At 47.8% G+C, this 25,814-nt stretch overlaps 1 protein-coding gene and 1 non-coding gene across 5 annotated transcripts in view; both read left to right on the top strand.

Annotated features, from left to right (window-relative positions):
• Positions 1–25,814, top strand: part of Arfgap3 (ADP-ribosylation factor GTPase activating protein 3) — a 50,637-nt gene that overhangs the window by 5,099 nt on the left and 19,724 nt on the right. For 2 of the 4 annotated variants that reach the window (XM_006521254.4, NM_001357756.1), the window contains exons 2-9: positions 2,137–2,255; positions 8,551–8,623; positions 10,668–10,799; positions 12,508–12,591; positions 14,671–14,758; positions 17,613–17,672; positions 21,124–21,173; positions 22,564–22,703. In XM_006521254.4, the coding sequence (XP_006521317.2) occupies positions 2,137–2,255; positions 8,551–8,623; positions 10,668–10,799; positions 12,508–12,591; positions 14,671–14,758; positions 17,613–17,672; positions 21,124–21,173; positions 22,564–22,703 (746 nt within the window). The remainder of the gene's footprint in view (positions 1–2,136; positions 2,256–8,550; positions 8,624–10,667; positions 10,800–12,507; positions 12,592–14,670; positions 14,759–17,612; positions 17,673–21,123; positions 21,174–22,563; positions 22,704–25,814) is intronic. The other 2 variants (NM_001357757.1, NM_025445.4) reach the window with 1 other exon arrangement.
• Gm51290 (predicted gene, 51290) lies at positions 3,419–3,474 on the top strand. The gene has a single exon (NR_162786.1). It is a non-coding gene; the product is annotated as a predicted gene, 51290 (primary transcript).

Below are 25,814 nucleotides of genomic sequence, written 5' to 3'. Positions count from 1 at the left end.
GCACTGTTTGGTGTCTGTGTCCGTCTCTCCCCACACAGTGGCCAGCACGTGGCCTGGCAGAGACTGGGTCTCAGTATGCACTGCTGGATTCTATGATGGCATCCATGCCTTTGTACCTTGGCTCCTGTCATAGTGTCTGACACGTAGCAGGCAGGCAGAGAACACCACAGTGAGTCACTGGCCAGCTGCTCTACATACCCGATGTCACTCCACACCCACTGTCGCCGATCAGCCTGAGCCCGGCTGGTGGTGGTTTTTAGTAGTTTTTCCTTTCCCAAGGTCAGAAGCAGCTCTTTCCTCAGGGTACTTTTACTTTATAAACTGTATCTAGAGTGAGCTGGGTTCTGAAAAAGAGACAATTTTCCTGCTTGTAAGAATTTTGTGATTGCTATCCTGACTTGAATTAACATGATGTCTGTGGAAGGCACTATGTATGCATGGATTTATTTTGGGTGTACAGGCTCACATGAGTACCATGGTGTGTGTGCATTCCATGGCCTGCTTGAGTGGGTCAGAGGACAACTTAAGGGATTCATTTCTTCCATTATGTAAGATCCAAGGATTGAACTCGGGTCATCAAAGCTTGGCCACAGCACCTTTACCCACTGAGCCCTCTGGGTGGCCCAGCAAGTGTTTTCTCTCATCATTGTTGAAGGAAGGGTCTGCTGACAGTTTTTGAGCTGGCAATAATTGGTGTATTGTTGTTAGCTTGGCTTACAAAGGTTTGCTAAGTGCTTAGGAGCAGGGAATATGGGATCAAGGTCCGTGGGAGCTAAATACCCAGAGCTGTTCAGCCAGCATTAAGCACCTGTGCTAACAGAGAGAGCAGGTTACAGGAAAGGCCTAGCCCTGCAGGAGCTCTCGGTGCCTGCAGAGCAGAGGGCCACTGCTGAGGTGACTTGTGATTCTAATTGTTCTCAAAGTGTCGTGTTTCAGAGAGGAACACTGGACTAGCCCTCCAAACTTAGCGTCTACACCCATGTGGGTTCAGAGATTAGGAGTGGAGAGTGACTTAGCTGGCTGGGTGTGTCCTGTCTGTGACACAGCAACGGTCATTTGAGCAGTGTGGTGTGGTCAGGCCTCCGATCTCCACAGGCGGTTCAGCTAGGGCCTTAGCACTTGAGCCTCTGCCCAGGGCTATCTGAGTCTCCTGGAGAAACCTTAGCTGGTTTCTCCCAAGAGGTAGTGACCCAGGGGCAACGAGGCCGTGGTGTCTTAGCCTAATCACAAAAGTAGTCTACAAAGTGAATTCCAGGCCAGCCAGGGCTATACAGAGAAACCCTGTCTCAAAAAACAAAAACAAAAAACAAAACAAAACAAAAAGTAGTGGGTGAGTCCTGCCGCCTCCTTCTATAAGGCACCTTGGTAAAGTGAGGCAGAGATTGTGTGAGGACGTGACTATTAAGAGGTGAGGGATGACGGGGCATCTGACAGACAAGACTCACACCCAGGAGCCTGCCATGTAGGATACAGCCACTGCCCAGGTGATGGTGTGGGACTGTGTCCCAGCAGAGCCTCGTTCCTCACAGGCATGAATTTATATGGCAAGGGTCCCTACTGAGTCTTCAAAGACAGCAGCGTTTGGCCTGGATCTATAGTCTTTTTACTCTAATTATCGTAGTTATAGATCATTATTATAATGAAAGAAACTTAAGAATTTTGAAAACCTAGGTGGAATCCTTTCTTTTACTCTGTGTGTGTCCATGTGGATGTGTGGGCACACGTGTGCTGGGATATAAATGTGTGGGCACACGTGTGTGTGGAGGCCAGAAGACAATCTCAGCTGTCATTCCTCAGATGCCATCTACCTTGTTTCTCTGAGGCAGGTTCTCTCACAGGCTTGGAACTTGGCAAGCAGATCATCTACCTGTCTCTGCCCACTATGTGATATGCAGCCACAGCCAGCTATCCTCTCCCCCTCCCCCAGGGGCCCTAGGAACCGGCCACAGGTCTTCATGCCTGCAAGACCAGCACTTTGTGGCCTGAGAGTTTCCTGAGCCTCTGGGTGACACACTGGCTTAAAAGTGTGACAGCTGAGCCACCTTCATATCAGCCTTGTACTCTTGCCTCCTGGGTGAGTCCCCTGCTAATGCCAGTTAGTCCTCAACCAGTTCTAATGACTGTTTGTTCTTTCAGGTGTGTTTTGACTGTGGTGCCAAAAATCCCAGCTGGGCCAGCATAAGCTATGGGGTGTTTCTCTGCATTGACTGCTCTGGATCACACCGGTCGCTCGGGGTTCACTTGAGTTTTATTCGGTAAGTGAACTCTCTCCACTGGCTGGTTGGTACCTGGATGTCTCCCTAGGAGTAATGCAAAGGAGAACAGGTTAGTTTGGCTCTCAGTTTGAGGGTGCAGTCCACCATAGCAGCAGGAGTGACCTGACTGCCCCTATAGCTTCCAAGTCGGGGGCAGATCTGAATGCTGCTGTTCAGCTCAATTTCCCAGCCTGGGGATGACGCAGCCCACGTTCACGGTGGGTCTTCCCCAGTTAAACCTGCCCGGAAACTCCCTAACAGGCACACTCCATGTTTGCTTTCCCATGTGGTGCGGAAGCCAGTCAAACTGGCAGTGAAAATAAACCACCCATGGGCTTGGAGACAGGCTGCTGCTCCAGAGGTGCTGAGTTCAGTGCACAGCACTCACATGGCTGCTCACAACCATTTATACCTGCATCCCTCCTGTGCCGTGCCGATGCTCATGCAGACAGCACTCATACCCATAGAATATATGAATGATTAAAGAGAAAGGGAAGAAAGTTAACCAGGAATGTCCCTGTCTCCCCCTGTCATTGATGTTGACTTGACATCAGTAAAATGACACGTAACCATAATCTGGGGGTCGGGGGTTAACTCTTGCATCATCTAGTGACGTGGGAAAACAGGCCATTTTTTTTCTCGGGCCTCTGTGGAGATCTTGTGGAAGAAATCAAGCTCTGGTGTTGAAGACAAAGTCAGATGGGAGGTCTCAAAGCAACAGTTCCTTTTCCTCCCAGGCCTTCTAAGAAATTAAAGTACACACTGTGCACACACAAGGTTGAGAGTTCACATGAAGGGTGGAGTCCTCCTCATCCAGATGTGGTACCCAGCATCCTCCTCCAGCTCCCATTCCCACTGGCACTAGCAGGGCAAAGCCTGAGCGGATGAGTTGGTCCAGCTTTTGCTGGTGATGTCACATGTTTGTATAGGAAGGCCTTTCTTCCCTCTTTACCCTGGCCACTCCAGTGAGGAAATGTCCTTCCTCTTCCCACACTGTGGGCTCCAGAGAGAGGTGCAGCCCCACAGTGGGAGGGAGGGAAAAAGCCTCTGAAGTGAAGTGAAGAGAAATAATGACTAGGCAGAGGGCTGGAGTTAGACCAGAGGCCCAGCAGGATCTGCCCAGCTGCCTGAGCCTTGTCAGGGCACCTTCTGCAGGTCATCTCAGGGACTCAGGCCTCTGTTGGTGCCACTTCCTCCAGCAGCTGGCCTGTGTCCCTGCTCCTCTTCTGGGAAAGAACTGTGGCAATGATTTCTTGTCATTGTTGTTAACTTAAGGAACATTGTCACAATGTGACTACCACAATGTGACAATGCTACTAAAGTAGCATTTATCCCTGTATGAAAAAACCAATAAAGATGAGACTTTTTACATATCAGCAGAGAAACTATACAGTGATGGCTATAACATCTTCTGTCTTTAATTTTTTTAAATCTGTGTGAGTATCTGTGGGTGGGTAGGGGTGTGTGTGTGTGTGTGTGTGTGTGTGGTAGGTGTGTGCATGTATGTATGTGGTTGTCTATGGAGGCCAGCAGACACCCTCCAATCTTCTAGGGCTGAAGTTACAGGCAAGTGTGTGTCACGTGTGTTCTGGGAACAGAACTCAGTTCCTCTTCAAGAGCAATAAGCATCCAGAGCCACCAGCCCACCTGAGGGCATGGTGTAGCTGGCTGGCTAACTGCATAGGTAATTACTAAGAAAAGGGAATTGCTTTGAGTATTATTGCTTGTTTCAAAATTTCAGTCATCTTCCTTTGTCTGAGATTCTGGTTCCAGAATGTTTGGAGTGTGCCATCGCATACTTGTTGTGTTTTTGGCTGTTGTTGTTATTATTATTATTATTATTATTATTATTATTATTATTATTATTTTGGCTTTTCAAGACATCATTTCTCCATGTAGCCCTGGCTCTCCTGGAACTCACTCTGTAGACCAGGCTGGCTTCAAACCCACAGAGATCTGCCTGCCTCTGCATCCCGAGTACTTGGGATTAAAGGCATACACCGACACCACCCAGTTTATGATTTGCCTATTTTAATACTTTCATGTTCTAGTTTTCAATCTGTTCCTGTGATAAAACATATATCCAAAAGCAACTTAAGGAGAGTTCATTTTGGCTCAGGATTCTAAAGGGAGAATCCATAATGGTTTAAAAAAAAAATCGCAGCAGGAAATGAGGTCAGCCTGACAGCCAGAAAGCAGAGAGAGATTAGGAAGAGGGGCAAGGTTCTCAGAATTTAAAGCCTCTCTGACTGACATCCTCCAGCAAGGCTCCACCTCCTGAGGTGCCATACCCTTCCAGAGAGATCCACCAGCTGGGACCTAAGCCTTCACGGCTCGCAGGAGGCTGCGGTCACTGACCCAAGCCTTCACGGCGTGTATGGATAGAGTTTGGATGCTTGCTGTTTTGCACTGGCTTGACTTTGCACTTAGCTCACTCTTACCATCCATTCCTCCATAACCCTTTCCTTGCTGAGACTGAATAACGCTCTAGGGATCTATAAACACTGATTTGCTTGTCTGTCCAACCATGGGTAGACACTTGAATTGCTCCCACATGGTAGCCATGGAAATAAAGCTGCCCTGAGCATGTGTATACACTTGTCACTTTGAGAACTGTCCTGAGCCCCTTGAGGACAGCACTCGGAAGTGCTGTCAACAACTCAGGTGATAACTATATTTCTCCTCTTGTGAGGAAGCCCCTCCTTGTCCAGAATGACTCGGCCACCATACATCCCGCCATTTCTGCTTATCTTCATCGGCACTCAGCATCTTCCTCCTCCTCTTCCTCTCCTCCTCTTCCTCCCCTCCTCTTCCTTTCCTCCTCTTCCTCTCCTCCTCTTCCTGGTCCTTACCCTCCTGCTCCTGCTCTTCTTTTCTTTTCTGTAGTGCTGAAGACTACACCAGGGGCCTCGGGCATGCTGCATGGGTATTCTGCTGCTGAGCCAGACCCTTAGCCAAGACTCACTCCCTCCCTCCCTCCCTCCCTCCCTCCTTCCCTCCCTCCCTCCCTCCCTCCCTCCTTCCCTCCCTCCCTCCCTCCCTCCCTCCCCACCCTCTCGCACCAGCCATTGGGTGTGAGGTAGTTTCTCCTTTTATTTCTGGTATGAATTTCCCAGTGGTTAGCGCTCAGCATCTTCTCATGCACGATGGACGTCTGTGTTCCTGCACCCTGGTTTGGATTGAGTTGTTTGTTATATTGAGCTTTCAGAGTTCTTTATGTTTGCCATATATTGATCCCTTATAATAGATACAATTTGAAAATATTTCCTCCCATCTGATGGATGTATCGATTTTCTTTTCTTTCTTTTTCTTTCTTTCTTTCTTTCTTTCTTTCTTTCTTTCTTTCTTTCTGTCTGTCTGTCTGTCTCCCTCTTTCTTTCTTTCTTTCTTTCTTTCTTTCTTTCTTTCTTTCTTTCTTTCCTAATGGCTGTATCAGTACTCTTTCTTTCTGTCTGTCTGTCTGTCTTTCAAGACAGGGTTTCCTTGTGTAACCCTGGCTTTCCTGGAACTCGCTCTGTAGACCAGACTGGCCTCAAACTTAAAAATCTTCCTGTCTCTGCCACCTGCGTGCTGGGATTAAAGGGGTGAGCCACCACCATCATCACCACCTCCTGGCTCTGTTTGTTGATACACTTGTCTTTCCTGACATCCTGTTAGTGTATGCCTTTTGGATCCTTGCCGAGGCGCACACATCAAACCCACTGCTGGAGGTTTTCATCCTGTTCTTTCCAAGGGTTTTATGGTTTCAAATACCACATTTATGTCTTTGACCCTTTTGAGTTTTGTTTTTGTTACTTAGATAGGGTCTCACCATGTAGTGCTGGATGTCCTGGAACTTGCCATGTAGACTAGGCTGTCCTTAAACTCACAGAGATTCACTTGTCCCTGCCTCCCAAGTGCTGGGACTAAAGGTCTATGCCACCACGCCCAGTTTGAGTTAATTTTTGTTTGTGGTTATAACTAAGTGAATAACTTCATAGCGGGGGGGGGGGGGCGGGGGAGCAGATGAACTGAGGACCGTGTATGTATGAACGCCACATTAATGGATGCTAGGCAGTTGACCTGGTAGAATGTGCGCTACAGGGAAGTGAATGCCCAGCCTCTCAGTACTTTTATTTTGAGACAGGTTCTCACACATTGCCTGGGCTGGCCTTAAACTCACTCTGTGGTCCACACTGGCCGTGAACTTGTAATCTTCCATCCTCTGCCTCCTAAGATTATAGATGTGAGCCGCCTGCACCACCACCCCTCCCCCCAGCTTCCAGACTTACTTTTGAGAATGTTTTTCCCAGATTGGTCACGAGCTGTTCATACACAGTGCCACACCCTGTCCAGAGTATAGAAAGACCGGACATGAGGCCACCCACAGCTGCCCCTCCTCTGCCTGTGCTGTTCTGTCCTATGATCACCTCTGAGGCATGTGCCCATGCACAGAGTTCCAGGAAACCAGGTAGGAAGAGGACTGGCCTGGAACCTGGACAGCGAGATCTGTTGGGCCTGTGCAGGTTCAAGCTTGCACCTTTTAAAAGTCAGATAAATGTATGAGTCACATGCTTATGGAAGATTCAAAAAATAACAAGTAAAGAACACTGAGCCAAAGGCAGCTGCCAAGGCTGTGGGCGGGAGAAAGTCCAGGGCACTCACTGCTGAGTTAAGGCTAGCCTGGTCTACATAGTGAAGTCCAGGCTAGCCAGGACTACAGAAAGACAAAATCAGACAAACAAGCCATCCCAAGCCTGACACAGTGGCACATGAAAGGAACCCCAGCCCTGGGGAGTCTAAGAGTAACCTAATTGACCTCAAAAGACCCAGAAAAACACAAACACCCACAGTGAAAAAGTTTCAGCAGCCCCAAGTATGCAAATGAGAGACGGAAGCTCCTGCACTGGCCCCTCCCTTCTTTCTCTCACTACCTCTGCCAGCCACACACATGCACACACAGACAGCTGTAGCTCTCACATGTGAACACTGGGAACAGTGTGCCATGGATGATATAGTTAACCAAGGGCAGGTTTTGTTTTTAGGTTGAATTTCATGTTAGTGATTTTTACAAAGGACAAAGTAATTTCTAAACCGTCTTTGGTTGGTAGTCAATGAAGCAAATTAGGAGTGTGAGTACAGACAAACCAGACGTGATGCCTAGGCCAGGACCCGGGCAGAGCTGTTCACAGGGGCGCTCAGACTCAGCCAGGTGACTGACCGCTCAAGGGATTAAAAAAGAGCCTGAGCAGGGCCTGCGTCTCCATCTCCTCGCCTCAGCGGTTAACAAGAGCACTTTTTTTTTCCCTCAGCACTCGGCTTTCATAGGACTCTGCCAAGCAGCAGCTCTTCCTGTGGCAGTGGGTACTGCCTAAGGCTTCTGCCTGCTGGGGTGGGCGTACATAGGCCTTTACCACCTTTGTCTTGGGGGGTCTAGGGCTCCGCAGGAATCCCTGGCAGCTCAGTTTAAGAGCCCTGCCTAACCGGAGCTGGAGAGGTGACTCCAGTTTTAGTTAAGAGCACTTGCTCCTCTTGTAGAAGACCCAGGTTCAGCTCCCAGCAGTCCCGTCAGATGGCGACGCACCCGTGACCCCATCCATAGGCATATATGTGACAGATGCAACATACATGTACATAATAAAAATAAATGTTAAAGAAAAAGAGAAGAGGATGGAAAGATAGCTCAGTGATGAAAAGTATTGGCTATTCTTCCAGAGAACCCAGGTTTGGTTCCCAGCATGCATGTGGAGTCTCATAACTGTGTGTAGCTCTAGGTGTAGACCAGGTATACACATGGTGCACAGACACACATGTGGGTAAGGCAAACACATAGCAGCCATAGTGCTCACCCTGGGCTCCTGTCTTACCCCTTGGGGGCACTGAAACAGGGTTATAGGGAAATCTGTCAAGGCTCTGCCCCTGCCTGTGTGGGTTACAGGGGTAACAGGTGCACAGCACCAGGCCTGGCCACACAGAACTCCCCAAATCCCACAGTGCAAGGAAATGTTTCTTGTTTTTGTTTGTTTGTTTTTGTTTTCATATTTTTGGATTTATCTATTTATTATGTATGCAGCTTTCTTGCTGCATGTATGTCTGCAGGCCAGAAGAGGGCATCAGATCCCCTTAAAGATGATTGTAAGCCACCATGTGGTTGCTGGGAATTGAACTCAGGACAACCTCTAGAAGAGCAGTCAGCCATCTTAACTACTTAACTACTGAGCCATCTCTCCAGCCCTGAGGGAACATTTTGGAAGTTTAGCAGTTTGATGCCAGAGATGGAGAGTTTCACATCTTGTAACCTTTGTGTTCCTCTCAGGTCCACAGAGCTGGATTCAAACTGGTCGTGGTTCCAGCTTCGATGCATGCAAGTTGGAGGGAACTCAAATGCTGTAAGTCCCCCGGACTTGCCCTTCCCTCTGCTGGTAGACCAGAAACCTTTCCAGTGGAGCCAGTGTGTGTGTGTCTTCTGGGGCAGGGGCACGACAGGGTTCGTTTTCTTCAGTGCTGTAGCCAGAGGATCATTGTTCAGGCTCCAATAAATAGCCCCACCCCATGCTTCTGCCAGCATCCCTAACTGAACTCAGTGGGTCACACAAAAAGGCAAGGCCAACAGAAGACATGAAAGAAGAAGGGGACTTGTTGGGACAGGCGGTGACAGGAGAGCGAGAGGGTAAAAAGGAGCAGAGCATGTCAGACACAGGGACAGAGTTGTCAAAGAAGAGAACGGTCTAGCCAGAAACATCTTTTGAGACACTGATGTCCCATTTGTTTCCAAATGATACCAACTGGTGTCTGGGGTCCTTTCTGAGGTGCAATTGAACCAAATGCAAGAAATCATATGTGGTCCCATGTGGTGGCCACACCTGATACAGGAATCCCTGACACCCAGCAAGCAGGAACAAGGAGGATCTTTGTGAGTTTGAGGCCAGCCTGGTCTACATAAGGAGTTCCAGGCTAGCCAGGACTATATGGTGAGATGCTAGAAAGAAAAGAAACTACATTAGTATATATCTCAAAAATTATGTCTAGGCTTAAATATTTAAAATCATAATCTTTTTTAAAGACTTATTTATTTATTATATGTAAGTACACTGTAACTGTCTTCAGACACCCCAGAAGGAGGGCATCAGATCTCATTACAGATGGTTGTGAGCCACCATGTGATTGCTGGGATTTGAACTCAGGACCTTTGAAAGAGCAGACAGTGCTCTTAACCGCTGAGCCATCTCTCCAGCCCTAAAATCAAAATCTTAAGTCTAAAATATTGACTTCCAAAAATGTAAAATTGCCTTAGATCAGAATTTCTCAACTGTTTTTATTATTCCTAAGCAAAAAGAAGATAGTAGAGTATTTCAAAGTTATGTTGGGTTCTGTATTTCCTAATGAGAAAAATTAAGAACTAAGAAACATGATCCTGTAGCCAGGTCATGGAGGCACATGCCTTTAATCCCAGCACTCGGGAGGCAGAAGCAGGTGGATCTCTGAGTTCAAGGCCAGCCTGGTCTATAGAGTGAGCCCCATGACAGCCAGGGCTATACAGAGAAACCCTGACGTTCCCCACCCACCACCCCAAAAAAGTAAGAAAGAAAGAGAGAAAGAGGAGGGAAGAAAGAAGAAGAACTCTAATTCTGAGTTGAGGCACTCTGTGGAGGGCGTGGCCATCAGAGAAATGAAAAGTTGTCATGTTTATTCTCTAAGACACCATGTTTGTCCTGCCTGGCTTTCCTTTTGTGACTGTGCATCCCTGGTTGGTCTGAGCTCACAGGCATACATAGTGAGACCCTGCCCATCACCGAGCCCACAGAGGTGGTTCGAAAAGCAATGGGCTCGTTCTCCTATCTAGTCTTGTGTCTGGTTTTATCAAAAGATTAACATTAGGACCTGAGATGATTCAGCTTGCTGTCGAGCCAGATGACCTAGCCTCTATACCTGGAACCCACTTTCTGGAAGGAGACACTAGAGTCCCCCAAGTTGTCACATGACCTCCACATGTACTCCCCCCAACAATCCATTCATCCATTGATCAATCCATAACTGTTCAATATGAAAATATTGTCACTATATTGGAAGGGATCCTCCTTTTCAGTTCTTTATGACATTTATCTCTTAGCGTGTATGTGCTCTCATGCTCCTGCACCTGCCCTGGTTCGTGTGTAGAGGTCAAAGGACAACTTGCCAGAGCTGAATCTCTCTTCCCGAGAGTCTCAGGGATTGAACTCAGGCTGTCAGGGTTTGCAGCAGGCGTCTGTACCTACTGAGCCATCTCTCTGGCCCACGATCCTCTCTCGAAAGGGAAGTTTACTTTAGACCTTCTATGCTGTCTAGTTAGCTTCATTTTCCCTTGACTTTCTAAGCCCCTCTTTCAGAAGCAGGTCAACCATGAGGTCAGAGGTCTTGTGGTATTTCTGTTAATTTGCCTGCTTTCCTCTGTAGTCTTCCTTCTTCCACCAACATGGGTGTGCCACCAAGGACACCAACGCCAAGTACAACAGCCGTGCGGCTCAGCTCTACAGGGAGAAGATCAAGACTCTGGCCACCCAGGCCACCCGCAGACACGGCACCGATGTGAGTTCTTTAGGTGAAGTTCACTTGGTAAAGTGTTTTGTAATTTCTCTGAAGTCTCCTGCAAGGAGCCCAGGGTATGGTGGGCCCTCGTGATGAGAAGGGCTCTGCTTTGTCAATTCACATGTGACCCAGACCAGCAGGTTATTCTTCAATGACAGGGTCCAAAGTGGTAATGGCGGAAAGATAAAGAAGCTAGGGAAGCTGGGGGTTAGGTGATGCTGCACAAGCTGTGTCTTAGGCCGGGCAAGTTTACTAAGCACAGCATCTCCTGTACAAACTGCAGCACAGCATCTCCTACACAGACTGCAGGGCAAATGTGACAGCTCAGCAGAAGGCTACCACACAGTGGAGCAAAATCAGCAGGAAGCCAGTCAAGCGATGCTGCACAAAGGGAACACAGGGTGTCTCAAGTGTGTCACCGCCTGAGCTCACAGCAGCCTGGGAATCGATGACCACAGCCCTTTAGGGGGCAAGAGTTGCGTTTCCAAGAGCTGAAGTCATAGGTCCTCTAAGACTCTGGCCCCAGGCTGTCACTGAGTGATCCAGATTTTAGAAAAGGAACATTCCTTGTCCAGATCAGCCTATCCCTCAGCACGCTGGGACACTGAGGGTCACTGCTGGGGACTTTAGGTTCCTTCCAGTCTCCCTCACACAGGCCATGTCTCCATTAACTGACCAGTGCATAGCTCTGCTTAGTGTGTTTGGAGTTAAAGATGCCTCGTTTTAATGAGATGAGCTGGCTGACACACAGTGACATCCCAGCAGGGATGGCATCTCAGGAGGCAGAAGAAGGAGGAATCCAAGCTTGAGCCCAGCCTGGGCTCAAAGACCCCATCTCAGGAGACAAAAATAAGCAGAGAAGGTGACTCACAGCTAGGGTCCTGGCCACTCAGAAGGAAGGGGCAGAGAGAGCACTTCAGTTGTGAGGCCTGTCTGACCTACATAGTGAGTTCTAGGCTAGTCAGGGCCTTGGAAATAATCAATAAAAGGATAACCTCATTCAATGGACCTAAGCCCAGTGATAGAATGCTTGTTGCCTGGTATGAGAAAGACACGGGGCTTGAACTTCATGCATGCTGCAGAAGAATTAGTGCATTAACTGCCAGCCTTGTTTCATGTGCATTGGATGTGCTTCCTGGTGACTACACACAGTCAGGGCTGAGAGAGGAGGTATCACAGCCCTCGGGGGCCTAGGAGCCCTAGACAGCTGCTCAGCCCTCTTCCTGGGACCATGCTCTCCATGGAAACCACCAGGAGAATAAAAAAGTATGCCAGTGAGCGAGGCACGTGCCCTGAGAGGGACAGGAGAGCTGCTCGTTTGTGAGCTCAGGACAGCGTGCCTGACTCAACCTCGCCCAGTAGCGCACTGTTCTCATAGCTGGTTCTTGCTGCGTGTCTAAAGAAGGACTGAGAACCTCAGGAGTGCTGTGTTGAGGTCACAAGTGACTTCAGTGTGGAAAGAAAATCGAGTCTGAAATCCAGGCGGGGCCAGATCATGGTGATTTAGAATCTGCACTTACATCTTAACCTCCTAGGGGTGTGGAATTTTCTGGAATGATCCCTTCTTCCAACGGTGTGCTCAGGGCCCTGTACGGACACTCTCCAGTGTTGTGTGTGAGGGACTAGCCGCAGGTCGGCTGCAAGCTCTAGAGGGGAGTGAGGAGAGGAGGCAAACTCCCTGCTAAGCTCAGCTTTGTTTTCCTTCCAGCTGTGGCTGGACAGCTGTGCGGCTCCACCTGTGTCCCCTCCTCCAAAGGAGGAAGATTTTTTTGCTTCTCACGCCTCTCTGGAGGTAAGTTTGCCGCCTTGTTCTCAAGGTTTATTTTAAATTATGTGCATGTATGTGTATGAGGGGCAGTGTGTGCATGTGGATGTGGTACCCATGGAGTCCAAAAGAGGGCATCAGATCCCCAGGAGCTGGAGTTACAGGCAGTTGTGAGCAGCCCCACCTAGGTACTCTGCAAGAGCATTTCAAGCTCTCAGCCACTGAGCAGTCTCTCCAGCCCTGCTTCAATTAATTGTACAGTGCACTTGCTTATTCTAAAAGTTATAACAAGTGTAAGATACAGGCTAGGCTTAGGTTTGAGAGTCTAAGATGAACCCATGAGTATCTTGAGTCATCACTGTAGTGTGTGCAGACAGAAGACAGACTCTAGACAGAAGTGCATCAGGACACACATGTCACCCAGCCTCCCCGCACCCCAACCCCAAGAATACAGAGATAGTGACAACCTAGCTCAGCAAGCACTTCTAGCACCTGGCCTGGCTTTCTAAAGACTTATGTGTTTATGTGTCTGTGTGTGCGTGTGTACAGTGTGTGCGTGCTTGGTGCCTGCAGAAGCCAGCAGAGGACATCACATCCCCTGGAGCTGGAGTTCCAAGTAGTCATGAGCTGTGCCTGGTGTGGATGTTGGAACCAAACCTGAGTCCTCTGTAGGGGCAACCAGTACTGCTAACCACTGAGTCGTCTCTCTCCAGCCCCTAAGATGCTGGTTTCTAATTCCCGTCTTCTAGCAGAGGAGCCAGGACTACCTGTAGAAAACAGCCACTGAGGTTTCTGGGCCACATGTGCAGACCATCTGGAACTAGAAACTAGAATCTAGTTCTAGCTAGAACTAGGAAGTGAGGTGCGGGGAGAGAACGGGCCAGCTGTGTCCACAGGACTCAGGCAGTTCTCAGGGCCTCCCACTGGTCAGAGCTGGGCAGCCTGAACCACAGCCTCAGTGCTGGGCTACCACCCAGGGGGTCAGTGACCTCTCTTGAGAACAGAGTGGATGGGGGCAGGGCCGGTCTTTCTCACAGATCCTAAAGTGTGTGTGGGAGTCCTTAGGAAGTGGAGCTCAGCTGGCAGGTCCTACAGGGGGGTACTTCCCAAGACCAGAAAGGAAGGGAACTGGCCCACATTACCTTACCAGGGTCAGGGGACTGTCTCCAGTGTCGAGTCCCATTGGCACAGGCAAGGAAAGAACCAGCAGGCGGCTACAAAGCACTGGACAGCGCCCTTCAAAAGTTTCAAGGCCATGAGAAATGGTCGCAAGCTACAGGGGCAGGTGAGCTCCTCGCCCCAGAGTCCCCAAACCTTGAAGGGAGGAAGGTTGGAGCCCTGCAGAGCCCTGCATGCCGAGGGGAGCTGCATCTGTAACAGTTTCCCACTCTGACAGGTGTGCAAGGCATTTTAATGCCAGAGGAGGCTGGGTGCATAGAAATGTTCTGTGTGGACTAGACCAGTTTTCCATAAATTGAAATTATTCCAGCTGTGTGTGGCAGTGCACACCTTTAAGCCCAGCACTAAGGAAGCAAAAGCAAACAGAACTCTGTAGGCTTGGGGCCAGCGTAGTCTATAAAGTGAGTTTGAGGCTGGCTGGCCAGGGCTACATAAGCAAGATCGTATCTCAAAACAACAACAACAATTCCAAGATTTATTCCCTAGAAGGGAGGAGCCTGGGAATGTAGTTCAGTTGGTCACATACTGGCTAGAACAAGCATGGGGACCTGGGTTCTATCCCCACCCCAACACTGCATACACTAGGTCTTGGTCATCTGTAATCCAATCTGTAGTCATTGGGCAGGTAAAAGGAGAAAAAGCAGAAGTTCAGGGTCATCTTCTGCCACAATACCAAGTTCTAGGCCAGTCTGAGGTTCATGAGACTGTCTCAAAACAAATAAAAAAGGGTGAGAGAGAGAGAGAGAGAGAGAGGGAGAGAGGGAGAGAGAGAGAGAGTGTGTGTGAATATTGAGGCGGGGCTGAGGACAGATACCCATGCTCAGAAGAGGCCCTGCACTGCTAACATCCTCCCACCCCCATGCTGGTTTGCCTTAGTGGGGAGTCCTTGCTTTCCTGCCAGCTAATGGCTTCTCTCACCTGCTGCAGGTCAGTGGTGCTATGCAGGCATCCGCACAGCCAGAGTCAGCCTCTTCAACACCGTGGGGCTTGGAAACCACTCCAGAAAAACATGAAGGTAAGTCTGTGGAGTAACTCTAGAGCAATGTCCTGTGGTCTCCTGGTCAAGATGAAACTGCTGTAGTTACCATAGAAACCTGTTGTGTTAGCCCATGGACTCAGGAGGCTTTCTAGAAGGCCCCCACTAAGGTGTTAACTAGAGGACAGCTGGATTACTAGTTTCTGCCGGGCATGGTGGCGCACGCCTTTAATCCCAGCACTTGGGAGGCAGAGGCAGGCTGATTTCTGAGTTCGAGGCCAGCCTGGTCTACAAAGTGAGTTGCAGGACAGGCTGGTCTACACAGAGAAACCCTGTCTCGAAAAAACAAAAACAAAACAAAACTAGTTTCTGCTTCAATGATCTAGTACCGAAGTGTGGACTTTTATAACTGGAAAACAAGATTTCAGGATTCTTTTCCAAATCTAGTTGTGTTTGTTTGGTTGGTTGGTTGTTTTGTTGTTTTTGTTTTGTTTTACGCATTGTCTCCTTGTGTAGCCCTAACTGGCCTAGAACTCTCTATGTAGACCAGGCTGGCCGTGAATTTGCAGAGCTCCATTTGCCTGTGCCTTAGCAATGCTGAGATTAAAGGCATTGCACTCCCATGCCTGGTAATATTTCAGTTTTAAAAGTAATAAATATTTCACAGTTAATAAGTCACACATACTTATTATATGTATTGTAGAACTGTATTTATTTATTGGTTTTTGAGGCAGAGTCTCACGTAGCCCAGACTGTCCGGAAATTCACGAGGTTGCTGAGGATAGCTGAACTCTTGATCCTCCCCGCTCTGCCTCCTGAGTGCTTAGGTTACAGGTGTGCCCTGCCACACCCGGCTGTGCATCTATTGTAAATATGTTGTCAATCACATATGCATTAGAAATGACCTAAGTGGTGTGCATAGCTGCCCCTTCTGTTTTAAAACTGAGTATCTTTTATAGGCCGAAATGTTTTAGTAAATTAACAATAAAATGTACTTTGACAGCCAAGCAGTGAACTTGGGATGTGGAAAACAGGAAGGACACACGCTGGCTTGTGGAGGCTCAGTACCAGCCCTTGGCTTGGGGACACAGTTAGTGTCTGCAATGACTTGAAGTCAGTGCTGTCTGTCATGGGAAGGGTGTTAGGAGAGAGCGGCTCCAGAGGCCTCAGTGCAGATCTCTGTTTCCTGGGAGAGCAGTGGACAGTCGGTGGCTGCTTTTCATCCATGGCTTACAACCTGTGGGTTTCTTTTTCGCATCCTGTGATTGAGCCACCTTGGAGGAAGGCAGGAGTCCACCTGGCATCTTCCCCCATTCCCATCATGCCTTCTCTCCTGGAGATGCAGCTCCAGGTGCTGCCATTGGCCACGCCCAGCACAGCTGTACTTTGTCTCTGGCCTAGCACAGTATGCCTTGTTCTGGAGATAATGTGGGTTGCATGTGACATGTGTCCCCGTGGAGGGGAGTATGTTGTCCATGTGCCCTTAGTAAAACAGTGCCTCACTGTAAACTGAGTCCAGAGTGGTGGCACATGTCTTCTGTCTCAGCACTTCGGTAAAGGCAGGAAGATCAGGGTTTAGTGCCATCCTTGGCTACATAGGGAGTTCAAGGCTGGCCCAAGCTATATGAAACTCTGTCCAAAACAATTACAAAACAGGACAGTGAATGGTATTATTGAAAGAAAAAAAAACCACCTGTCTCAAAAAACAAAACCAAGAACAAAGCAAAATATAAACCATGATATTTAAAAAAAAAAACCCACTAAATTTCATTCTATAAAACCAATGTTTTAAAAATGCATTTGCATTTAGTAGCTCACTCGCTCTTGCTCTCTCTCTCTCTCTCTCTCTCTCTCTCTCTCTCTGGACCCCTATCGCTCAGGTTTTCTCACGCATGCTCTATTGCTGAGGATGAGTGTGGACTTCTGGTGTCCTGCTTCCACCTCCTGGGGCTGCAGCTGCAGGAGGACACCAGCACAGAGTGCTTACAGCACTTCTAAGTCAAATTGCTTATGACAAGGCTCATGGGGAGGGAGGTGACAGAGCCAGGGGTCTAGTTGGATAGGGGAATGACTGCCATGCTTTGCAGCATCTTAACATGCTTAAAGCTGTTAGCATTGATTGCCTAATAGCAGAGATCTTTCAGATATGTCTCCCAGAGAGAGGTGGCGGTGTTTGATATGATACATGACCACTGCACACTGTACACATGTGTTGAAGTATTACAGTTTGTCTCATAAGTACATATTATTCTGTCAACCTAAAAGAAAAATGTATTTTAAAAGTGAACATGGGGGGCTAGAGAGATGGCTCAGAGGTTAAGAGCACTGACTGTTCTTCCAAAGGTCCTGAGTTCAAATCCCAGCAACCACATGGTGGTTCACAACCTGATGCCCTCTTCTGGTGTGTCTGAAGACAGACAGCTACAGTATACTTAGATATAATAAATAAATCTTAAAAAAAAAGTGAACATGGTGGCACACACCTTTAATCCTAGCATTCAGGAGGCAGGCATATCTGTTAAGTTTGAGGCCAGCCTGGTTTACAGAGTGAGTTCTAGGACAGCGAGGGCTACACAGAGAAACCCTGACTCAAAAAACAAACAAAACAAAATAATAAGGTCCACATGGTGGCTCACACCTTTAATCCCAGCACTCTGAGCTCAGGCAGCCTGGTTTCCCTGGTAATTATGTCTTACTGATGCTGAGGAGTGGGGTTGTAGCTCAGTGAGAGCACCGGCTTGGCATGTGCACCATAAACAGCTGTAATGATGGACTAGACCATGGAGCTGCACAGCACGGGGACTGACCTGGTAAGGTGGAAACACAGAAGCCATGTGGAAGAGGATTTGCCAAGAGTGTTTTCTACATTAACATCAGCATTTCACACTTTCAGGTGGGCCAGGACAAGGGCCAAGCGTGGAAGGTCTGAACACCCCTGGAAAGGCTGCACCAGGTAATATGCTCAGGGCCCTGGGTCCATCTTTGATTCTGCATCTGTCTCAGTTCCTAAAGTGGTCCAACTTCCTGATAGAACCCGTTCCTGAGTTTTACCAGGCAAAGCTGCTTTTCCATGTAGCCACATCAACGGAAAATAACTAAACCTTCTGGTTATTTTCATCAGACTTGTCAGACTCCTCAGAGTTGGGAAACAGATGCAGAAGGAGTCTAAAGCAGAGCAATGGAGATAGAGTTCCCTGTGGGCATCCTCCCACCTGACTTCACACCTGGGCATCCTTCACACCTGACTTCACACCTGGGCATTCTTCACATCTGGGCATTCTTCACACCTGGGCATCCTTCACACCTGACTTCACACCTGGGCATCCGTCACACCTGACTTCACACATGGGGATCCTTCACAGCTGACGTCACACCTGGGCATTCTTCACACCTGGCCATCCTTCACACCTGACTTCACATCTGGGCATTCTTCAAACCTGGTCATTTTCACACCTGGCCATCCTTCACAACTGATTTCCCGAGCTAGTATATCCTCAGGGCTACAGTGGGGGATTTACATGCTTTTTCCCCAACCATAGAGGTGCGTGCCTCTGTGTGTGTGTGTGTGTGTGTGTGTGTGTGTGTGTGTGTATGTACACACATGTGTATTGGAGTGGAACCAGGGCTTTATGTATACTAAGCAAGGGCTCTACCGCTGAGCTCTACCCCCAGCCCAAGGTTTTATTCTTTCCAGGCCACTAAAACATAATTCTAAAACCAGGATGTATAACTGTTGACTGAAAATGATGCAGAAAGTGACAATTTAAAGAAGCTCTACACAGTGTGTATTTCTGTGACATTTTACAAATGTTGATAAGAAGGTCTTGGTGGAAAAGAGGTGGCTACTGAACGACAGGATGCTTCCTGTGTTTCAGAGGCTGATGGCAAGGTCTGTGCATTAGTCAGTAAGCACAGTGTAGCCCATGAGTTAGTGCCACGCAGTGCTGGGCTGCGATTTTAAGGAGCTGATTATACCTCAGTGGTTGAGCTCCTGCCTGTGCTGCAGCTGGCATTGATTGCCAGTGCCACAGAGCAGTGGTGGTGGTCATGACAATGAAGGGGTAAGGATATAATGGAGGAGGAGGAGGAGGAGGAGGAAGTGGAGAAAGATGAGGAGGGGGCTGGTGAGATGGCTCAGTGGGTAAGAGCACCCGACTGCTCTTCCGAAGGTCCAGAGTTCAAATCCCAGCAACCACATGGTGGCTCACAACCATCCACAACAAGATCTGACTCCCTCTTCTGGAGTGTCTGAAGACAGCTACAGTGTACTTACATATATTAATAAAATAAATCTTAAAAAAAAAAAAAAAAGAAAGATGAGGAGGAGATGGTGGCGGTGGCGGTGATGGTGGTGGTGGCCGTGGTGGTGTATGCAAGGGGTGCAGTAAAGAATGGCCATGAGTGCTCCACGGTTTGGTTAAGGGAAAGGTCTTATAAATAAGAACAAGAGAACACCCGAGACATCTGGAAGAGTCCAGAACAGCGTGGAAAAGAAACAGACTGGACATGGCCAGAGCTATCTGCAAGAAAAGGGAGACTCATGCACAGGGGGAGAGCAAAAGGCAAGAAAACCAGAGCCAGTCAGTGTATTGAGCCTGGGGTGGGGATAATACAGACGCAGGAGTCAGAGGGGAGATGGGGTAGAGGCTCAGAAATGTCTAACAGGTACTTGAGGAACTGAGGGAGCCTGGAGGCCCTACCTGGGCTTTCATATGCAGACACAGGTATATGTCAGTGGATGGGCCATGTGTCCCTTCTGCCAGAAGTAAGGAAAATGACTCCTTTTGGCATATGGGGATTAGTTTTATGCTGGCTTTTATCTGAACTCCAAAAATCCTGTAGTCCCATTTGAGCTCCTTTCTAGACATATGAACAGCCTGAGATCTTGAGACCTAACAGTGGTGGGGGAGGTGGTGGAGGTGGTGGTGATGGTGATGGTAGTGATGGTGGTGATAATGGTGATGGAGGTGGTGGTGACAGTGATGATGAAGATGACAATAAGAATGTGTGACAATAATTTGGTGACAGAGCACTTGCCTAACATGTATAAGGCCCTGTGATCTAACCCTAGCAACAAAAACACACACAAAGAAACTTAGAACCATGAACATAGTCCAGCAGTAGTGTGCTTGCTTATTATATTAGTATTTCTTAGGTTCTGGGTTCAGTCCCCAGCACCAAAATCTTTTTTTAAAGAAAGAATCAAAGACAAACAAGACACAGTTGTTACCTGGTCATTGGGGCATTGGAGTAGAAGAAAGGTTCTTGTCAGGAGTGGGACTTGTCACATCCTGGCACACACAGCACAGCCCTGGGATCCCTACTGTCCACAGACACTGTAGTCACCTCGTCAACTTTGTAAGGCTGTATAGAGGAATGGAACTGTCCACACTGGGGCCAGGGAGCTGTGGTATTTAATCAGGGTAGGTGTGATCTGAAGATTGAAGCTGGTAGGGTGCCAGGCTATCAATGTCACCCCCTGGCAGTCTCCATCTGGGAGCAAATGACAGAGGTTGCCAGAAACTGTCACTGAATGTAGCTGGAACCACAGCTGGACAGAGCTTAGATGGCATGTGGTGTGACAGTGCTTCCTGTGGCCGCACAGGGAGAGCAAACGGGGCTCAAGATGGGAGTAGAAACCAAGAGGTCACAAGCAGCAGAAAAGGGATCCAAAGAAACCACAGTAACAGGGCCAGAGAGATGGCACAGTGGGGAAGAGCACTGACTGCTCTTGCAGAGGACCCGAGTTCAGTTCCCAGGCTGAGCGCTCACAACCATCTGTGAGCCTGCTCTCAGACGGTCTGATGCCTCCCTCTGGCCCTTGTCAGTACCAAGCACACAGATGTACACAGGTTTGCATGCAGCCAGATGCCCCCTCTGCCGAGCAGTCCAGTAAGCATTGGAGGGCTGGACCCAGGCCCGCGCCCCTTCTCACCTGGTGGCAGCCATGCTTGAAGTTTTTGATGCATATAATTGAATAGGAGAGATGATTCCTTTTTAAAAAATATTGTATTGCATTTGATTTATCTGTGGAGGGATACGTATCCTGGCATGTGTGGAGGTCAGAGGACAGCTTGCGGGAGCCCACCACATGGGTCCCTGGGATCAAAGTCAGGTGACCAGGCTTGGCAGCAAGCCCCTCTCCTCCTGAACTATCTCACAGAAGAGCGTTTTTAAACTGCTGTGGAGAAGCGCCTCCCGGGAGCTCAGACTCCAGTGTGGTGTTGAGCAGAGAAGGCTGCTGTGACTCGGGGTGCAGCATGGCTTTTACCCCGACACTGCTGACAACGCCCCAGCCTGAGAACACGCAGACCTCAAACAAACAAGGCACATTTATACCACTCACTCCAGCAGGGGAGCCACTTATGGTTTCTACAGATCTGACTTGAATTTTTTTTTTTTAGCAGAGGTTTCATCGATTATAAAAAAGAAGCCAAATCAAGCAAAAAAAGGAGTAAGTATCATGTTATATAAAAACACACAGGAGTTTGGCTCTTGAACTAGAAATGTGCTTTCTCCTGTGTTTTTTTTTTAAATTAGGTATTTTCCTCGTTTACATTTTCAATGCTATCCCAAAGGTCCCCCATACCCCCCCCAATCCCCTACCCACCCACTCCCCCTTTTTGGCCCTGGCGTTCCCCTGTACTGGGGCATATAAAGTTTGCAAGTCCAATGGGCCTCTCTTTGCATGTGATGGCCGACTAGGCCATCTTTTGATACATATGCAGCTAAAGACAAGCGCTCCCGAGTACTGGTTAGTTCATAATGTTGTTGGTTTTTTTTAAAACTGGAGTAGATTCATTGTATATGGTACTGACTTTCATTAGCCAGAGTGGTGGTGGCGCACACCTTTGGTCCCCGTGCTTGGGAGTCAGAGAGAGCCAGGGCTACACAGTGAGACGCTGTCTGAAAAATAAAACAATTGAGAACATTACTCTCATTTATTTTGAGCCATATATAATTAATGGCTTTTTTCATTCAATGAGATTAGTTAAATTATAATTAGTATTTTATAGAATGTATGTGTCTTAGTCAGGGTTTCTATTGCCACAATGAAACACCATGACCAAAAAGCAAGTTGGGGAGGAAAGGGTTTATTCAGCTTACACTTCCATATTTCTGGTAGTATTGAAGGAAGTCAGGACAGGGACTCAAACACAGCGGGAACCCAGAGGCAGGAACTGATGCAGAGGCCATGGAGGAGCAAGTGTTGCTTACCAGCTTGCTTCCCCTGGCCTGCTCAGCCTGCTTTCTTAGAGAATTCCAGGACTTCCAGGCCAGGGGTGGCCCCACCCAGAATGGGCTGGGCCCTCCCCTATTGATCAGTAATTGAGAAAATGCCTACCAGCTGGATCTCATAGAGGCATTTCCTCAACTGAGACTCTTTCTTCTCTGATGACTCTTAACTTGTGTCAAGTTGACACAAAACCAGCCAATCCAGCATATTTCACCTTGTTTTCTCCTGCTTGTGATTCTGAAGGCCATCGGTGCGTGTGAGCATCAGAGAGAGTGGATTTATGAATCATTTTCCATTAAGGCAGTGCTCTGCACTGTCATTCCTGGGGGCAGGGCTTGGGGTGGAGGCACCCTCACTTTCCCACACTGTCCCTCACCCACTCCAGCCACACCTCACTAGGTGGTCCTGGCTAACTCCTTGAGTCAGTGACCTCCACGGGCCTCATTCTTTCTCCTCTGTACTGTGCTAAGGACACTGCCAGCCTCGAAGAGCAGAGAGGACTAAATGCTTGTCACAGGCCAGGCAGCTCACACGGACCTCAGAGTACATAGCTGCAGGTACAGCTCTTAACTGCCCAAGATAGAATCAAATCTTATTTATCTTTCAGCTTGGAGCCAAAAAAGGAAGCTTGGGAGCCCAGAAACTGACAAATACATCCTTCACTGAGATCGAAAAGCAAGCTCAGGCTGTGGATAAGAGGAAGGAGCAGGAAGACCTTGCCAGGGGTGCCCCAAAGGAGGAGTCTATGTAAGCGACATTTGCTTTCTCTAACACACCTTAGCAGGGAGAGCTGTCTATGCCTTGACTTGGTTTGTTTTCCAAATACCTTGAATTTTTGGTGAGTGTGCTATACAGGGTGTAGTTTCATGAGAATTTGTGTCATACAGGCATGTGTGTTGGAAAGGACAGGACTGGTGGCTCTGGGGAACAGCAGTGGTCCTTGGGGGAGCCATGGGCAGGAAGAGCAGATGGGACATAATGTCAGGGAAATGCCACTTCTGACCCAGGAAGACAACTGTAACAGAAAAGACAGGCTAGTGCAGTGTTCCCCTCCAGAGCCACCCCAACAGTCAGGTACTGAGGTGGGGTGCAGAAGGCAGACCAGAGGCTGATGTCCTGGCCATTAACTCTCTCTTGCTATTCTGGGGCCAAAAGCTGATGTCTTGAGGCGGTTACCTCCTGAGACCACTGCGAGGCATTGAGAAGCAGACACTTAGTTACCTGGGCTCTTTTCTCTTTGACTCATGGGAGAGCGCTGACCAGGTGAGAGGCCTGGAGCTCCTTAACTCTTAGTGAGCCAGAGAGAAAGAAAAGAAAGAGACCTAGCGAGATAGCTCAGCAGTTAGGAGCACTGACTGCTCTTCCAGAGGTCCTGAGTTCAATTCCCAGCCACTACATGGTGACTCATAATCATCTGTAATGGGATCTGGTGTGTTTGAAGACAGCTACGATGTACTCATATACATTAAATAAATGATATTTAGCCGAGCGTGGTGGCGCACACCTTTAATCCCAGCACTTGGGAGGCAGAAGCAGATGGATTTCTGAGTTCGAGGCCAGCCTGGTCTACAAAGTGAGTTCCAGGACAGCCAGGGCTATACAGAGAAACCTTGTCTCAAAAACAACAAAAAAACAACATCAACAAAAAAAAAAAAAAAAAAAAAGAAAAGAAAAGAAAAAGAAAAAAAAAAAAAAAGAAAAGACAAAAGAAAGTGGGTAGGTAAGTCAGGCACACACACAGACACAGGCACACTGGATGAAGCAGGAAAAGGGCTACACTGCTAACTTTATTGTTGTCCTTAGTTTTTATACCTTCTCAAGATAATTGATCACATGGTTTTCTAAGCACTTTTAAATTCCATAAGTTCATAGTAAGTATAAAGCAATAGTTTGCTGGGCATGGTGGCTCACACCTTTAATCCCAGCACTTGGGAGGCAGAGGCAGGCGGATTTCTGAGTTCGAGGCCAGTCTGGTCTCAAAGTGAGTTCCAGGACAGCCAGGGCTACACAGAGAAACCTGTCTCGAAAAAAACAAAAAACAAAGAAAACCACAATAGTTCATGTCATAGATCAATAAGGTTTAGGGAGTTACAGCAGAATTTTTACATGTCTTTCCATTATGACTAGCACTTGACTGAACATTCCTTATTGTCTTGCTCCATAAGTTCATTATAAGTTTAAAGCAATAGTTTTTGTCACAAGTTAGCACAGTTTTGTCAAGAGACAAGTCATTTCGAAGTTTTATAGAGATAAACTAGTCAGTCTTTTATTTTCTGCCCTTGCACCTACAATAGATTGCCCATTCCCAGCTCATGACCTTTAGTTACCAGACAGTGGCCTCATTCCTGACCTAGGAGGGATGTTTTCCTTGATCATAAATCTGTTCCAAGCCCGTTTTCTTCCCCTAGTGCAATTAGCCCATGGCATATGAGGGTTTACAGAGCTCTTCTTGGAGCTTTTATTCTATAGGGGGCTTGAGATTACTTGTATCAATTTAGGAGTTCTATAAAATCATTATCAGGAATTATGAAATCATCAATTCGTCTGCACAGCATTACTACATGAAACTACATCTGCATGTTGATCTGTAGGAAATTTGTCCAACAGGGTGAGCTGATGCCCAGGCTATATAATTGTGGTAACAAAGGCATCTCAGCACTGAGAAGCAATCCTGGGGTGAAGTCTCTGGGGAACCTGCATCTCAGAGCACACCCATTGCAGCCATGCAAAATGGTGGGTCATCTCCAGGAAACTCACTTGCTTGCCATAGCCTTTCCTAGATGGCTTTTGTCACAACTCCTTTGGGAGTTTCACGGGGATCGCTTAAGATCATTATAGAACATAGATATTTACATTGCAATTCATAACAGTAGCAAAATTACAGTTATGAAGTAGCAACAAAAATAATTTTAAAGTTCGGGGGTCACTGTAACATGAAGAACTGTATGAAAGGTAGCAGTGTTGGGAAGGCTGAGAACCACTGGGCTAGTGGCACAGTGTGTACCTAGCATGCAGAAGGGCTCACACAGAGAGACTGTCAGGGATGCTAGTAGAACACAAGTGATTGCAACATTATTAGTAGCAATGGGAAAGCAATGAGGCTCAGGCAGTAACTCAGTTGGAGAGCATCGCAGCATGAGCCCCGATGGGCAGAGTAAAGGAGCCTCAATGTTGTCTCCTGGTGACTAAGGACCTGGTGGGTCCTCACAGTGCAATTTGATGGAGCTATGAAAAGAATGAATACATGGCTGGACTTGGAAAGTTTATGCAAAGAAGCCACACACAAAAGTGCATAGGGTATGATTCTCCCCACAGGAAACATTCATCAAGATTACAGAGGTAGAGGCTGATGGGGCAGATGGTATTGCCAAAGCAGAGGGAAAGACAGCAGGACCTTGTGGGGTTTTTTTGTTTGTTTACTTTTTAAAAATTTATTTATTTGTATGTGCATACACACACATACTTAGAGTCACTGCATGTGTGGAGGTCAAAGGACATGCAGGAGTAGATTTTCTGTCTATCGTTTGGGACCCAGGGATCAACTCAGGCTGTCATACTCAGCAGCCTCTTTCCCTTTTATCCAGGGAGCTGCGCTGGACCATCTTCTGTGCACTGTTTTTCTGTAAACTACCTCCCATGGAATCCTGTCTCTGTGTAGACTATCTTCCGAAGAGTCTTGTTTCTGTGTAGACGGTCTTCCATAGAGTCTTGTTTTTGTATAGACTGTCTTCTTTGGATTCTTGTCTCTGTGTGGACTGTCTTCTGTGGAATCTTCTTTCTGTGTAGACTGTCTTTTATGGAGTCTTGTTTCTGTGTGGACTGTCTTCCCTGGAGTCTTGTTTCTGTGTAGACGGTCTT

The sequence above is a fragment of the Mus musculus genome, chromosome 15 (assembly GCF_000001635.26).
Source record: "Mus musculus strain C57BL/6J chromosome 15, GRCm38.p6 C57BL/6J".
Lineage (NCBI taxonomy): Eukaryota > Metazoa > Chordata > Mammalia > Rodentia > Muridae > Mus > Mus musculus.
This window is presented reverse-complemented; position numbering and strand designations above follow the sequence as displayed.